The sequence below is a fragment of the Bacillus rossius genome, chromosome 6 (genome assembly GCF_032445375.1).
Source record: "Bacillus rossius redtenbacheri isolate Brsri chromosome 6, Brsri_v3, whole genome shotgun sequence".
NCBI classification, from domain to species: domain Eukaryota; kingdom Metazoa; phylum Arthropoda; class Insecta; order Phasmatodea; family Bacillidae; genus Bacillus; species Bacillus rossius.
This window is the reverse complement of record NC_086334.1, coordinates 63,865,754-63,883,922: the sequence shown is the minus strand read 5'-3', so window position 1 is coordinate 63,883,922 and position 18,169 is coordinate 63,865,754. Positions and strand designations below refer to the sequence as shown.

Below are 18,169 nucleotides of genomic sequence, written 5' to 3'. Positions count from 1 at the left end.
TTTGTTTATGGTGTTTAGTATTACCAATGTTGATTGAATGTAATGCTGTTAAACATTTATGAAACCGTTTTAAGAATTAACTATTTATAATCAAGTTGTTAGGATTTAGTGAAAGAATTATATGGTGAATTGCGATAACACTGAAATAACACCGCATAGCATGTCAAAACAAAACAAATATGCAAGTTAATATACCATTTAGCACCGAAATGTAACTGAAAACATGAATGTAATCAGCAATTCGTTCATCAGAACTTAACTCAATTAAAATTTTTTTTTTATCTGTTATCATGGTAAATTCATTGAATGTAATTTATTTGGCATGAATTTTGTACCAGAATATATAACCTAAATGTATTGAAAAAAAAACTAAATTTATATTGTTTAATATTGCTTCTATTGCATTAGTAACACGTTTTTATGTTAACTACGGCACAAGCTTTCAAATACAAAATAAATGTCCGCGTGATGTCCACGCGCGACAGAAGTTCTCATTATGCATGGATAAACTTAAATAATTATTATTTTTTTATTGAACAAGAGAAAATAATTGAGAACAGTAAGGGTGCGGGTATGAACTCAAATGAAAACAGCATATTTCCGCGCCCTGTACTCTCACATTCGTTCACTGGTACCTTTTTGGCGGTTTATTCCTACGCTGTCTTTAACAATACCTCTTGAATCTCTTCTAAGCATGGTCGTGTTTGCGCATTCATATTTAAAAGCTGCATGGAAGCAGATAATTTAATGTTTGCGATAATATGTACTTTTTACTCATCTGCTTCTGCCGTTTTATTATGTTAAGAATGCAGCTGATTAAAATGAAATAACAAAAATTAAACACTCCAATCAAACACAAATTACACTAACAAAGTATCTTACAAGTCTCTAAATACTTTTGACATTTCTGATGAGTGTTCACAAACCAAAATAAATTACACTTATAAAGCTAACCTCTTAAGTCTGTCTTTTTTACATTTTGCACATTTTCACGTAAAAATTAATGATTTTAAATTTAATTTTTGACGTGACAACGTCTAATATATCGATGAACGCCGACTACACTCAGGAAAAAGGATGACTCATTGTCCCGTTACACACATTGTCCCTTTACGCTGTGACCCGTTACGCTCAGTGTACGCTTGCGCCGCATATATCTCTTTTCCACTCGATTGGAACAACCATCGATTTGACTTTTTCGAGGCACATTAAACTTGAAACACTCCCATTCGTTTCCTACTTTTCCTGTCATCATTCTATCCTTAACAGAATAACACAGATTGGAAGAAGTTAAATAGCAAACATGTATAAAAGTTATAGTTAAAATAATCTCTTCGTTAAAGTAATAAACATGTTTTAATTATTGAGTGCAAACAAAAGTAAATTTAATTAATAAATTGTAGATTTCATTTCACTCCTTTGTATCCATACAAAATATGATAATTCAATAAAAATGATTCAATTTTATTCATAAAAGTATGCAATCATTTCATTAATGTTTTGTTATGACGTCACGTTAAACTATCGTCCATAAACCGACTCAACAGACAACCAATTTTTTAAATCAATAACTCTTTTCCAAATGAATTAATAAACTGTAGATACTTCAAATAATATAAAATGAATATGGTAGCATCAATCGTTAGCCGTTACGAAATCTGAGTAGACAAACTCAAGCAGTGTTACGAGAATTCCGTAGCATCAGTGCTGCGTCATTTCTACCGCTCCCCTGCCATCTCCTCCTTCGACCGTTCAACTAGCCTATAACATGCTTGCTAAGTACTTACCCTCCCTTTATTTTTGCCGTCTTCCCATTAGACCGCTACTGCGTGCGTTGGATTGGTGTCGCCTCTAACGCACTCTCCTATTCTACCGGTACCTAACTATTCCTCTCTTGCAATCGGAATTTTCGTAACGCTTGAAAATTTTAGCCCGCGCAAAAAAAAAAGGAGTTTCACTTCAGTAAGTTTGCAGATTTACTTTTAAATTTACTGAGTAGTTCTGTGCTAGACATGCTTATTACTAATGATACACTACTGTATATGGTGAAGTAAGTATTAAGAAATATTTTAGTTTCATATTGGTTGAACTATCCCCTTTTTTTAATAAGGACAATAAATAAAAATAAAACCATTAACTCAGAAATCTCCTGTTGTAAAAACAAAACTGCCCTACAAATAAAACCATTAAAACTTGTTCCAATTAACGTTAAACTAGAGTACAGAAACAATGTAACCTGCCATGTAACTATGGATCACGGCATGAAGGCTGATGTTGCTGTCACAGAGTGTACTCTCGAGTGTACAGCTTCGTGGCTCGCAGAGGTGAGGCTGATCGCCACAGTACGTGTGGTGTCCACACTAGGGTGGGCTGGCTCGTGGGACGGTAGGGCGAACGAATGAGCAGAGTGAGGTTAATGGGAGTCAGAGAGGCGATTACAGTTACTTCTCCTGTGTGTGGTATGTGTGAACAGTTTGGTGGTACTGTCCGAAATGTCTTATATATTTGTAATATGAATTTTCAGGCGTCATGTGCTTTTGTGAAGATGTTAAACGATAAAAAAAAAGCAAATGTGAGAGTATGTTCCGACGAATTATAATGACAAATAAAGGTGTACATATTTGTAATTAACATTTAGAAGCCCGCCTGCCAGTATTTATTACTACTGTTGGAATACAACAAAGTAAAAGCGAATGGTGACAGTCTTTGCTTCAAGTGCCTTGTTGTCTCTGAGCATTAGCAAGGGCCCTGGGTTCGGCTAATCTTGTAGTGACGGTACACATTATTGAATGTCGGGGGAAATCTCGGAAAAGACAAGGAAAAAGTAATTGACCAGGGAATTTACTTGAAATCCTGGGAAAAGTCGTGAATGTTCCCCAGTGATAGTAATTTAAGGGGTAAATATCGTACTGTCACTGTCCCCCACGCGGACAGAAGGCAGTGGCAGTCCCCACTACTTGTTAGTAGCAGCCACATTTACACGCGGCAAACACAACATTGCAACTCCAAATCGCTCGTTCGGAAGAGATCGGGAGTCGCGTGGTCACGAGGTCTGACGTGGAACATTGCTGGGAAGTCCAACCACTCGGGGATGAACTGAACAAAGACACACTCGGCGGGTACGTTTGCCTCGAGGCGCTGAAACTCGATCAAGTCAGGGAGGAAATGAAGAGTGTTACAGGGCACAAAAAATCACCAGTAATACAGAGTTGAGAACCGCGCTGAGGCCGCAGGTTCAATCATGATGATGACTATTAGATCCATTGCTAATGGCTGAACTTGGTTACTGTAAACAATGTTGGGGCCTTTGTAAACCACGACACACCTAATAGCCCAGTAAATAAAGTTTTTTTGTCGCAACTAATTCCGGGAAAGCTGAATTTTTGTCAGATGTTAGACCATTATAAGACACGTATTTCCTCAAAAGTCCCCGCCTCTCCCCCTTGTGCTTCCCCCCCCCCCCCCCCACCCCACCCGGAGGTTCTAAAATGTTGACCTTTACAGAATCACTTGTGAATACATAAATAATGGTTTAAAGTAGTAAATATATAGCATATTTTGTTCTCAAAAATCTGGTTTTTAATTTTGACTCTGCAATATTTTCTTTAATGTTAGTTAGGCGTTATAAAATCACAAACATTAAAAAACGGGTTTTTTAATGTCAAAATGCGCAGTTCTCGTTCTGGATGTTTTTAAATATTGGAAATACACAAAAAATCTTCAAGTAAATTTTGTAGCACACACGTCCAGCTTTAAAATTATGTATAATTTATATCGGGGAATTCATTGGTTTCTGCTGGGTAGAGGGGGAAGTGAGCTCATGCGTTTGGCTAGCGTGCACCGACCTACTATGTGCATCCTTTTATATTCGCAGTCCGTTCGCGTAGCCTTCATAATTATTTGAGGAATAATATATCTAGTTTTAAACAGTATTCATGTTTATATAAAATAATTCATAAAACAACTAACATACATTTTTCTTTTTTGCACTTTATGTTAAAAATAATATTTATAGGTATATAATATTTATTAGCAAATACGTAAAGCAATTCTGTGTACATAAATTCTTTACTTAAATACGCATAGCTTGGGGGGAAAGATACCCCTACCCAATTAAGGGCCTTCCATTATCCACCACCTATGGACCCGCCGTGTCCCGGACTGGCTAAAACCGTTAGCTGTCATTATTATGAATAACGTTAAACAAGTTAAAATTGTTTTAAATATTAAATTGTAGTTTTGATGACAGCATCACGGACCGCCCACCCGCCTCTAATATAAAAGTAATGTATCCTTAATTTTTAACAAATTGTCCTTAATCAATATATGTTGACCTTCATCTGCATCAGTCATTGGCATTTACAAACTTTACTATGACACTAGTCGTCTGAAGGAAGTTCAATTTCTTCGTCGAAATTTGGAGAGTTAAGGCATGATAATCCATTACAGTTTCCACACATAGCAGAACAGCTTAGGCCGAATTTTCTGTATTTGCAATTGTTACCGCATGAAGTATTACAGCTGCAGGAAACAAGACAAAGCAGGTCATCAGGGGCAAAGGCTTTGGTACTGGGAACAGGTTTTAAAACTTTATTTTTCCTGCAATTTTCCTTTACATATTCAGGCCTCCAACCCCAATCTGTAGGTGGAAGTTTATTGCCCATCCAATATTGCACCTGGAGGTAAACTCGTAATAGATGTTGGTGAGCTGCTTCTGATGTGGGGGGCAATTTTGATAAACCAAAGTTAGATTTTAAAGCAGATTTACTTGCCATGGATGTAAATTTGTAGTAGCGATCTTCATTCAGATTAGAATATCTCCTAAGCCTGTACATTTCAAATATGAATGTCTCTCCCTTTTCGAGTAATTCATCGCGAGATAGATTTTTTTTCCAAAAATAACTCTGCTTGAAGTTTGGCTTGTGGTACAACTTTGATCACATCAACAGATTGTGTCTTTCCCAAACCAAAAAATGACGAGGTGGTGTCACAGCCTGTAATTGCATATGCAAATAAAAGAAGTTTTCTGATGCTCTTGTGCACATTTACTAGTGTTTGTATGTCATAATAAACAACGGAAGGATTTTTGCCACAGATTTCTTTTCGAAAGAATACAGAGTTATTTTCAGGCGCAAGTGCTACAAGCAGTACCAGAAGATCTGTGTCTGATCCCACAACTGTGACTACATTGAATTTATTGAGATGTTCAATTCCTGTTTTTACGATGTCTTAGTCAGTATCTCCCTCGGCTATGAATGAACTTATTCCCCTTCTATTCAATGCTTCAGACAGTTTCATAATTAATTTTTTTTTGTTATTCGTATTAGTTGAAAAGTTTCCTTTTTCGTGATACATTTTGTATTTGTCTCAACTTCTAGGTTACATTATGAGTTTTTAGCAGATCTTCTTGACTGTTCTTCTCCCTTAGTTGTTGGCTCTAAAGGGTACCCATCAAAAACAACAGTTGAGTTCATTCCATATTTTGTGACGATATATGTGCAGTCATTTTCAATGATTTCTCCAAAAGTCTCTTCAATTGGCCATGTTACACTATGGAGGAGAAAGCCTCCATCAATAACTATACCAGTACCTGTGTCTTGTTGGGGTTTAATTTCATTAGTAATGCCCTCAGAAAATACCTTCAGGAATGATGACTTCACTCCTTTACGTAAAGAAACATCATCGAATAAGGATGGTGCTCGAGAAGCCAGTTCGTGCGAAAGGTAAACTTTTAATCTAGTCGGACCATCACACAAACAGAGTATTCGATTGAATAACTGTTGAGGATTCACAGTCACTCGCTTTGATCGAACAGCCACAGATTTGTGACTAGATTGAGTCAGTTCCATATCCTTCCTATGTAATTTCAGTTCTCCGAAAGACTGTCCATCATTTTAAAGCTGGAAGTGTGTGCTACAAAATTTTCTTGAAGATTTTCTGTGTATTTCCAATATTTAAAAACATCTAGAACGAGAACTGCGCATTTTGACAAAAAAAGGTTTTTTTTAATGTTTGTGATCTTATAACGCATTAACTATCAACATTAAAAAAAATATTGTCAAAGACAAAATTAAAAACCAGATTTTTTAGAACAAAATACGCTATATATTTACTGCTTTACACAATTATTTACGTATTCACAAGCGATTCTGTAAAGGTCAACATTTTAGAACCTCCGGGTGGGGGGGGGGGGGGCGGAAGCACAAGGGGGAGAGGCGGGGACTTTTGAGGAAATACGTGTCTTATAAGGGTCTAACATCTGACAAAAATTCAGCTTTCCCGGAATTTGTTGCGACATAAGGCGATTTTTGGCCTTCATTTACTGGGCTATAAGGATTATAATGCGAGGTGATTATTCGGTGATTTTCCGTTGCATTCCGCTAATGGAGTTGGAAAGAGAGCAAACATGTTATTCTTTATCCTGCAAAGGAAATTGTGTAGCTGGGAAATTCCCTGACCCCATAAGGTATTAAGGACCTTTGATTCACCAGTATGGAGAGCTGACATACATACCCAGGGGTATGGTGAACAGAGGGGCACAAGTTGTGAATGTGTTGTACGCCCTAGTTAGTTCTCTCTGTAATCAGGTGCTTTTATCTGTAACTGCTTGTATCTGTATTTTGCCACAGCGACGATTTTATTTTTTCGCCGCATATGAATCAGTAGCTTATTTTAATTTTAATTAGGAAAACATAATTACTAAACCCTTTTACTTTTTGTGATATTTCTGCTCATTTCACAACCCTAAATTGTATCTTAACACCGATTTCGATTAGGTGTTAAGCCCTTGTTCATTCTTCTCGTGGTTTCTTAATTCGACAGATGTTATGTTTACATTTTGAGTTGTTCTCACAAGAATGATATGCCGACAGTTTATTTTTTGTCACTAGGTGTGTGCGCCACGCTGGAAGAACAGTATCGAAGCAGGATACTACATGATGAACGGCATTTGCTACTTGTCGAAGGCACACTCCGAACCAGATGCCGAGGCTCGGATAATATACCCCCTGAGCGACCCCTGTGAGTACTCGCCCACAGAACTAGATATAGAAGTCAAGCAGTTTACGATATCAAACAGAATAGTTCAGTACCTTCTTCTCTCTGTTTTACCACTCTCATAGTTCTCATTGATTTGTACATCATAGTTACAAAAAATTTAACCTAGCTTACTCATTTCGTTGCTGTAGTAATACACCCAGTATTTGTCATAGTTTGAACTGTTAATTAGCTGCATGGAGCCAATCACGTGGTGTTCCATAGGGAATGCGAGTTGTTAATGAGGTTCTTCAATCATGGATTATCATTTGTTAATTTGTCCCATTTGAAGCAAATTAAAATGTGGTAAATGGAACATCACGAACTCATAGCCCAGACCAACCTGAAGAGCTTATTGTGTTTGTACTAAACAAAATGTTTTGAAAAATATTCTTGATGTTTTATTTTTTTGACAGATCTGCGTGCCTATCCACCAAAACCAGTCACAAACACGATTCAGCGGTTCTACTATGCTTACGGAGAAGCTGGATTATCAACGCACTTCACTAAGGTATTGGAGATGCAACAATTGTTAGATTGGAGCGATAGTTACACTGCAAAAATCTCTGCAGACTTGCAGACTGTTTTCTTGGGTATGATTTTTGAGAGCACCAAAAAATTACCAGAATTGAAAATAGTTTCATCTTTTGGAAAAAAAAGTCGTATTTTTTTTCTCACACTTGTATACCAACCAGCATATGTTGTATGTTCTAACTACTCTCCGGATTAAGTCTTTGTTAGGGTAACATTCTAATAAACTATGGGAAACAGTCTTATAACTTCTTCGATCATGCATGCTGAAAGATCATAACATAATAGTTACATCACTTTGGCAGTGTGTTCAACTAGTGCTTTATAAGCAGTAAGAATGTGTAGATTTTATGAGATTTTGTCAATGTTTTTGCAGACACTTCTTCGTTGTGAATTTTCTCTGACGAATAAGATACACATATGAATTATGTATTTAAAACACTGCAGCATAGTGATAATAATAGGAAATTAATTACTTCATGTACCTATGTGTATTTTTCCGTATCTTTTTTTTCTAACTTAAGATGTATAAATTTTGTAATTGAACCTAGGCTAGTTGTATAATTTTGTTTCCCACAAACATTTCTGTAAGATCACAAAATTTTTACATTTTTTTCCAAATCACATGACAAAAATGTAAAATTAATAAACATTTACACATGCAATTTTACAAATGATTAACTGTATTTGTATGTATTTAGATACAGTAATTTAAAATAAAAAAAGGTTTTGCACTTTCAAATTACTTTGGCCAACAATATATTTATAGGAACATGCAATTTAATATTTTTAAAAGTTTCTGATGGTTGTCTTTTTTTTTGTGTGTGTGCTGCCATATTGTGTTGTGGTGAACTCTATAAACAGTAATAACAATCGTTCTTTGTACTCCATTGTAGTCAGATGTCAAGAGATCTTGCTGTTAAAACATGCGTACATTTTTTGGTTCTCTGGGCTGGATAAGTTGCTGTTACTAGGAACGAAAACATTTTATTTATGTTTATACTCTCATTGTTAAAGTTTGTAGTTTTTGTGGTGGATGCTAGTGGAAATGGTACTGAGTGTCTACCATGTCTGTTGCACTTTGTTCCTTTCTCTGTTACCGCGTACAAAGTGCCTCCTTCGTGTCGTGATTTTTTAATAGTGAACTTAAATTGTAATTACCATATCTTGAAAGCAATTAGAGACCAAATTCTTGCTGGGTAAAGTGTCGCATAAATAGACTGGTAAACCTAGCCGAGAAATTTGAAACATTTAACAAGTCGTACGGGGTTGTTTCTAGCCTACTGCTGGGATTTTCACCAACTTAAGATTGAAATTGAAGAAAGTCAACTTTAACTTCTCTCATTATCTGGAAACCTATTCAGTTCCTGAATCTGACGCCAGCTAACGCGAATCGGAAGAATTCGACAATGCTTACCATATAATCCAGGAGGTTTTCTCGAAGATCTCAATTGCTCAGATTGACGGAAGTGTTGGAATGGCAACACTAACCATAAGATGAGGCGAACATAGTAAGGCTTCTCAGACTATAACTACCCGAATTGAAAGGCGTGATTACATGATGGTCAAATTTTACGATTTGTGAACATCTCTTGTGCACAGCACCACCTTACAATCTGCAGTGGAGAAACACTTTGATGTCGGGAACACCATCCCAACTAGTGAAAGTGTGCTTCCTCTCAGAAGATAATTATAGTATATTATGTAGTAATGCAGCTCTCAAAACTACCAGTCAACACTCCGGGAGAATCTAAGAATCATGTCTGTTGCATCGGAGGAAAACTTTCGTGCAATGAAGTTGTTGGAGCTTTCGTTAAGTGAATGGAGCTTTGTTTTTTAAAATATTTTTCATCCAAAAAATGGACCCAGACACTCATAATCAGTTTGAAGTGACCCATAAGCATGTAAGGATATCTAAATTTGACCTATTAATTTTTTTGATGTTAAGTGCAAGGCTTTGCTTTTCCCAACTGTACTAGGATGTGCTATCATCATATGAACAAGCATCCTGTCACATTGCCCACTTCAAATGTTAAAAGATATTTTCTTGTAACTTCAAATAGTGTTAAATGTTCATTGCGTCAAGGAAATATTCCATTTACAAATGCCCAGCCTTGCCAGGCCAATCTCTTGTTGAAAGACATGAGCTAGTGAAAAACGTCTCTGTTTTAACTGCCTCAATTCGCACTGTGTTAAGGACTGTGCACCATAACAGAAGTAAGTGCACTGCTATAGGAGACATAATTCCCTGCTCCACGACTTTCCCTTTCATCCGGCTTGCAACTTGAGTCCAGTAAAGTATTTCCATCAAACGATTTGTAGGAGCCAGAGTAAGATTCCACGACCCCTGTATCAATGACCTTTCGTAGTGACAAGTTGTTTCGGGCCGAATCCCGGCCGAGCCTCACCACCTCCTCATCCTGGCACTGAACCCATTAGGGTATTCCAAGAGCACTACTTTGTCTGTTCATCCATATGTCAACCGGTGGTTTGCTGGCATCTGGATGATTGGTCTCAGATGTACCATGTGCCAATTTTAGAATGGTGTGTACCATTCTTTTGGCTCAACCAGAAACAATTTATCCATTCTATTTTAGCCGCCGTGCCTGCAGCCAGAATATAGCTTTGTCAGATTATAAGATTTCCTTGTCCATTTTGCATCCATGCATAAAATACACGAATGCTGATGTTAAAACACTACGGTCATTCCTTGTGGGATTTCTTGCATGCCATTGCTCCGGGACAGTTGTCTGTCCCCGGGGCAATGGACATGCAGTAGTGACAGTATAGCTATAGATTTTTTTGGTGAAAGTCATTATCAATGTAAAATATTCTGGTGCTCCTGCGTCCTCGGCTCGAGTTCACTGTCGCCATATTGGTTTAATTTTTACCCACTAGAGTACAGCAGTATCAAACACCAGATCGTCAGACTTATTAGCATCCGCCATCTTGTCGGCCATTATGACTGCAGATATGGAAAATCTGTTATCTATAACCTAGAAATTATAAATAAATATCTAAAAATTCTTAATATGCATACTTAATAAATTGATTTATTCTATAAGTTTTCGATTCGTTCCATGGTCGATGGAAAAAAAGTTTGTTTAGCTTAAATTTTTTTATTTAATTAAATAACACTTCAATTTAACAATTTTTCTTAGAAGTAAAAATCCACGTTGCAAGAAATAAAACACCACATCTTTACAAATAATATTAAATTCTACACTCCTGGAAGTACAAACATGCAAATTACTGAAGTCTTTCTCAATTTCTGCATTTACTACCCACGAATTAAAGCGAGGTGAGAAGTTCCACCATTCATGTATGATCGCCCATTTCTTCGTTTAAAAATCTTCTCCACCAAACCCACGCTAGGATAAATCGTAGGCTGAATCTCTTAGGCAGAGCAGTCACCACGAATAGGCTTGTGGTCCAAATCTTCATGCACCTTTCTGCTTGGACATCTGCACAATGTTGCAGACATTAGCTTTAGTCTTTCGTAAATCTTTCATCTTCGTGTTGGAAAACACTGTTCGAAGCAGGTAATCCTAATTTATGTCTTTGAGCATCATTGTCGTATTATAATGCACAGTGTAATAATTTTAAAGTTTTGTTTGCCCTAAGCTGATGCAACATTTAGGTGCGCAAAGTTCTGTTAAACCTTTTGACTATGAGGCTATGACATTACTAAATGTAGAGTAGTGTTTGATACCATACTTCTTCATCAAACCTTAAAAGTAGCATTGTAGAATTCTTTGCTGAGATACGTTTGCAAATGCAATGCGTCCATTACGAAACATTTCTACTACTGTATTGGTTACATCGAACACAATCTTTGATTTCACAGGTCTGACCCAAGCAAACTTGCTATACACGTATATGACTAAACAAGTGCTTGAAGCTCTTGTTCATTCGTGAACATGGTTTAATCTCAACAAGGTCCGCCTGGAATAAATCATCAAGTTCACGCACTGCGACTTTGGTCGAAGATATTTCCATCTTGCGGACCGTGAAGTTCACATGCGATTCCTGAACGACTAATTGTATATAGCCAGCTTCCCTCAGTTCTTAGAGTATGGAGACTATTTCGTTGATGTGCGAATAGTTTCCTGCAATAAGCGAAGCCAGCAGCAGTCTCAGACAATCAACCAATTCGCTTGTGTCATACTAAGACACGTAGTCAAAGTTCTGTCCACCTTCTAGCTTTTTTTTTAACCTTCATCATGTAGGTACTGCAAGTTCACTGACAGATTGGTGAGAATGTCAATTTTTTCATGATCGTTTTATTTATGTTTGCCACTTTCTGGATCGTTATCACAAAAATATGCGTTAGTTAGCTCTAGCAGTTTTTGTACTCTTTAAAATCTTCGTGAGACTAGCCTTTTAAATTCCCTGCAAAACTGTAATTCTTATTGACCTGGAGTCTCGTGTGTCATGTAATCCTCAACAGAAATGATATTTCCTGGTAAAAAATAAATTTCTTTAACCTCGACGTCCCGTTTATTGTGTTTACTGTTCAATCTGTAGGTAGTGTCATTATTCCGACTTGAGAAATATTTCGGGTATGGCCGTGCCATGCATTAACTTGGTGACACATTTCCGTAATTTTTTTCTCTTCCATAAACTCTGTTCTCGTAAAGCCCTCTTCTACTTGAGCTGGTTCATATTTCCTCTTCTTTGCAGTTGGCACCTTGTCATCATCTCCTGTATTCATGGTGATGGATGTCTCTTCATTGTGACTAGTGGTTGAATTAAAAATCTCTTCATTTTAAATTTCATGGGAAAGTCTGGTTATTCTAGATCGTCTAGTTCTTTTTTCATGAATAGATTGTATAGTACAATGAAGGTAACTTGCCAATTCCGACAATGTAAAGGCTAAAAATTGGTCGAATGACTTCCTTTTGTACTTGGTATTCGTCCGCAGTAACTGAATCTGTCTTCCGGACATGAGAATCAATCACATTCTTGTTGTGTCGCGAGACTTAAGAAAATTTTAAAGCACGTAGTACTCAGAGCATGACTGAGTCGACCGAATTTCGAAATGTTATGGGTTATGTTTGACGATAAATTGACCGAAAACTTGACGTTATTTAGGGTCCTATACTTGACGATAACTAGGAATCCGTGCGCGTTTTTCCAGCACAAGGAGCACATGTTTTTGAATTCCTGAAACATCATGTCTGTTTGCCTGATCGTACCTGTACATTAAATTCGTCCATACTAAATAACACAATGCCATTCACATTGTCACATAACAAATGTTTAGCTATTTTCAGGTAAATAGTCTATGTTTATGTATATTGCCTTTGAAAAGTACTTTTGAATCAGGTCTTGCAATTCCGCAGTTCTACAGGCCTGCTATTATGCATCTTATGGTAGAAGGCAAGAAATAGCAGTGTCGCGATTCACGCATACTAGCTTCATCTTCCTATTTAATGCGCATGAGCAAACAAACTTCTTGCTTGACAACTTTCGTTGGTATTGACGAAATTCTATAAAAGAAAACACATTTATGATTTTAGATTAGTTCTGCATAATATATCGAAGAGATAAGAATAAAAACACACTGGTGCAGGACTTATAACTCACTGAAAAATTATATGCCCGTCCAGCTACATATTTCGCGTCTACAGATTCTGTGTTCCAGAAACGAAATTAGTTAAATGTCTATCTCGCGGTGTTCTCTTGATAAGTGGAAGCAGCAAGACAGTGCCTATTCCTGTAGCAAGGACCAGGGATCGAGGCACCGAGCTGACGAGATACTGGCTCAGGAAGCAGAACAAATAAGTAACTCGCCAGACACAGGATTAGGAGATAAAATCGCGCTGCGGGGGCATATCGAAGTTAATGAAGTCCATGTGCAAGACTGGTGCAGGTCTACGAAAGATCAAGAAAAAAGTACAAAATTTCAATAATAAGATCACTAGAGAATTTGTACCTGATCTTTTGCCTGCATGTGGTGTCTAGCCTTATTGGTGCTACGAGCGGTATAGTGCGGGCAATCGAGACTTAAACAAGAACGAGCTTAAGCAGTTGGAGGAAGCATGAAGTCAAAAATCCAACATGGAAGCTATTGCCATGGGTAAAAAGAAAATGGGGCCAGAATATTCAGCCTAACAAAGAAGAGGTATGAAAAAGTCTAGGAATGAAAAAGAAACAAATGCAAAAACAAGTCTATGCTGAAATGTAGCCTACCAATATATATTTAGTAAAATACTCTCGCACATTAAAGATACCACATTTTCTATGTGCGTTCATGCGATGCAATTTACCTGCAAAGCAAATGACTTGCGAGCATGCAATTGCTAATTTGGACATGTCAGCAGGCCGTGGCATGCACTGGTTGGCATACATCAAGTCTGGAAAAAAGGCCGAGTACTACGACAGTTTCTGTGGTTTGAGACATCCATGCCGGAACCATGATGAAGCTACTACATTGTACTACAATTACGAAACTCAACAGTCGCCTTACCAAACAAACTGCGGCCAATTGTAGCAGAGATTTATTGATAGAAAATATTCATAAAGATCAGTCATGTCCATAATACTTACCTTGACAGATCATAGTTTGGAGCTGCTGGCAGTTTATTTCCAGCCTTTGGAGTTAGTTGGGGAATTGTGTATTGCACTGGCGGATTTTAAAACATATAATGCTAAGCAAAATATTGATGAAGATAACTGCATGATGTTCTTCATGAAAAGTGATGGGTATATATAAATATATATATATATATGTATATATAAATGAGGTTTTCTGTTTTGTGAAGTTTTGTGAAGTTTTATTCCAACCGTTGTGCATTGCGAATCAGCTCTCTTCAGTATGTTTCCTGAGATTAAGTTGGTGTTAAGTATTTCGAATGTCGACTTTGATAGAAGGCCTTTCATCGCTTTCGGAAACTGATAACAGAAACGCCAATGGCAGCGGAGATCCTTATGGCATCGTGGCCAAAAGCTGCAGAGATTGCGGTAGAAGGTTTGCTATCGTCTTTGGGGGACTCTGACGGTAGCAACGACGATGGCAACGAAGCTGACAGCTCCAGAGATTCCTATGTTGGCTGTACATATTTCTCTTCACTGCAAGAGACTGCAATGTGTGCAGTGCCTTCAGCAGCGGTGAAATCGGTAACTGAGGAAGTAACAACTGGGGTATTCTGTCACTAAACTGCACCTACAGTAACATCAAAAAAATCTAAGATTCGTGAGATTGTAGAACACGGTTGTAGTAATAACTCTAAATGTGTTAAATATCAGTGCAACTGGTGGTATAGCCAGTTAATACACTACAGAAACTTGAAAAAGCACATCACTACTTGTGAAGGACTGGTTGCACATTAATTAAGACCAAAATGCATATTTCGTGGTACAATATTTGCACACATGTTCAGTGCAAGGCGTCGTGAAATATATCACTGCACCTGTAACGAAACTGAAAACTCTCAGGTGTGTGCTAAATGTGGTAATCGACTGTTATGTTTAATTGTCCTGAAAATACATACAAAGACATGGAAAGGACTCTCCTCACACTCCAGGAAGACTAAAGGAATGGAGATTCACTAAAGACCTTAGTAGTAATTTGCTTGTTTGTACTTATAGTAGTGTAGAATTATGTAATATATTCAATTTGTAATAATATGCAGTTTTATTTCTTGAACCCGGGACTGGGACTTTTATGTTCAAATGTTAAATTGAAATTATATTTAATTAAATAAATATTTTTAAGCGGAAATATTTATTTTGCATTATACCAAGAATAGAACCGAGAGCTAAAATTGATCGAATAATTCAGTATATTAAAAGGTAAATTATTGAGAATTTTTGTAATTGTTTCCCAATTTGAAGGGTTTGTAATTAACAGATTTTCAATTTGGTGGCCCAAAAGGCCAACAAGAAGACGGATGCTAACATATCTGACGATCTGGTGATTGACACTGCTGTACTCTAGTGGGTAAAAGCTGACCAATATGACGACAGTTAACTCTAGCAGACTATGTGTGCACTATGCTCCTAGTAGCAAGTATAGAAAACCAAAATATGGCTGCAACACCCTCTAGCAGACGATGTGTGCACTAAATACCACTAGTGCGCCTAGTAGCAATCATTGGATACAGAGATTGCGGCTCAGCCTCCAAACGGCTTATGCTATTATTCCTTCATATTAAAAATAATAAAAGTCCAAATATGTGTAATATATAATTTAATTCTCAGTCTGGTAAATTTCTCGATGGCCATGTGGTCAAAGGCGTACGTTTTCCACATCAGAGGTTTGAGCTGTCATGGATCGAATCACCTCGCTTCCAATGTATTTTGTATAAAAATTAAATTTAATATGTCTATAAGGGTTGTATCAACACTAGTAGGTAATGGAACATCAACTTAACATGCATGATACAGAGCGATGCTGGCACACTCTTAGGAAAAAAAACAGAAACAAAGATGGAGAACTTTAATTCGTCGAAGATGGCTACTCCAGAAGGGGAAAAAAACAAAAAACAAGATGGCAACTCTGATAATATCCAAAATAGCAGTCTCCAGCATACGAAAGCAAGATGTTGGCTGTAACATCAGTATCTAAGAAAGTGACTGTTATGTCACAATCCATTATGGTTTGGGGCTCCTCGGCTCCTACCAGGAACACAGTTGCAGGAGCCCCTATCATATACTACTGACTCGTATTCTTCATCATGGACACACATTTACATCATGAAACGCACATTTGAACGCACATTCATCATCATGGGAAAACATTATGCTGCAAATTATTCATGGATACACATTCATCAAAAAAGCACATTTGGATGCACATTCATCATAGTGGCGAGACATTTTAATTCTTCATGGATACACATTCATCTTAAATGCACATTTGGATACACATTCATAATCATGAGGAGACATTTAAATTCTTCATGGATGCACATTCATTAAAAATGCACATTGGGATGAACATTCCTTTAGGACACACATTCATTTAGTCCAAGGAATACATTTTGGTCGTTCGCTCTGTGTTCTATGAGGCTTACTACTAAGTATTAAGTTGTGATTGGGCGTGACTTTGAAATCTGTTCTTTCTTTCAGGATGGCGAGGACTTATTGATTGGAGCCCCTGGAGTGTTTGATTGGGCAGGTAGGCTATTCTTATGCAGAGGTCTTTTGTGCTACAAACCAAACGTTATTCAGTGTTCCTTTAAAAACACCAGGTAGAAGGTCCACTGTAAACTGCATGCAGATTATCCTGTGCATGTGGTAACACCTACCACCCCTCGTAGAAAACAAATGCTTCAATGACGCAAACCACAACGAACTTCAGATATGGTGATGGAGAAATAATGTAAATATTGGAATTAGTACCCCTACCCCACCTGGAGTTGTTTTGCTGTGCCCAAAATCCTTAGATGTTCAAAAAACCAGTTGTTTTGATCCCCCTCCCCCCAAAAAAAAACCTATTGTAGTCTGACGGTGCCATAATGCTTCGGAAACATTTAGAAATTAATATATGTCGATTTTACAGCATCTCGAAAATCGGGGGCTAAGGTATACCCTTTCCCCCATCCCCAATCCAAAGAATATCCTAAGGGGCCTAAATGCTTAGGACGCACTTAAAAAAATATTTCATATCGCCCCCATCCCTCCTTCCTCTGTCCAAAAACTAAATGGGGTCTGACAGTGTCGGACTGCCTCAGGAGCTCCTCGAAATTAAAGTACGTTGATTGTTCATATTTACAATTATTTGGGGCTAAGCCTCCCGCCTCATTCAAGGCGGTGGTTCGGATTTTAAGAGCAAAGGGAATGAAAATAAAATTAATTGGCTATGATTAAGGAAATAAATACATGGGGTTTTTCTACAAACGGCAAAAAAAAGCGATTTTGACGCTCTGCCCCCTCCTTTAATAGGGGATGGTGGTTCAAAAAGCTTTAAAACAATCTATCCTGAGAAAGATACCCTTAGTTTACCCTGAGGTTAGGTGGAAAAGCGCATGATAATTTTCCAAGTAACATAATTTTCTTCATAAATACCGATAGTTTGAAATACCATAACATAACACTGTTAAACACAAATGGTTCATCAACTGAGAAGACGACAAATATTCAAAGTCTTTGAAAACATTAAAGACGAAAAATATTCCAAGTCCGTTTTTTTAATATTCTTGGCGCGAGATGATAAGTGCGCTCTCGGCAAACGTAAATGTTCAAGGAAGATAGGCCCAAGTTCACCGTCTATCTGGACAAACATACTGTGTGCAGAGCTTCACGCGATTTGTATGTAAGCTGCTCAAGATATCGGAGTTGGGTCTGTTTAGGAGTGGCATTTAAGCATACGTCGAGGGCGGATGTATAGTTCTGTTTCCATATTTTGTTTTTAAACTTACTTAATATAGTGCAAATGGATAAATCGCGTGTTTTCTGGGTGGTTTTTAGACATGAAACGCCCGGTACAGATCCTCAAAAGCACTCAATGGACTTGCATTGCACCTCTTATCTTCATTTCTCCGCCATCTAATGTAATGGCTGCCTCTAAAATGTCATAGTTACCCAATGCACAGTGCGCGCCAGTCCAGAGTCTTGCGGCGATACCGCGATAGTAGCACCTTATCATTCCGTCTGA

At 37.5% G+C, this 18,169-nt stretch overlaps 1 protein-coding gene across 1 annotated transcript in view; it reads left to right on the top strand.

Moving 5' to 3' along the window:
• The window catches only part of LOC134533559 (integrin alpha-9-like), a 192,959-nt gene that overhangs the window by 41,279 nt on the left and 133,511 nt on the right, over positions 1-18,169 (top strand). Inside the window, exons 4-6 of the mRNA XM_063371095.1 lie at positions 6,891-7,020; positions 7,452-7,546; positions 16,642-16,690. Coding sequence (XP_063227165.1) covers positions 6,891-7,020; positions 7,452-7,546; positions 16,642-16,690 — 274 coding nt within the window. The remainder of the gene's footprint in view (positions 1-6,890; positions 7,021-7,451; positions 7,547-16,641; positions 16,691-18,169) is intronic.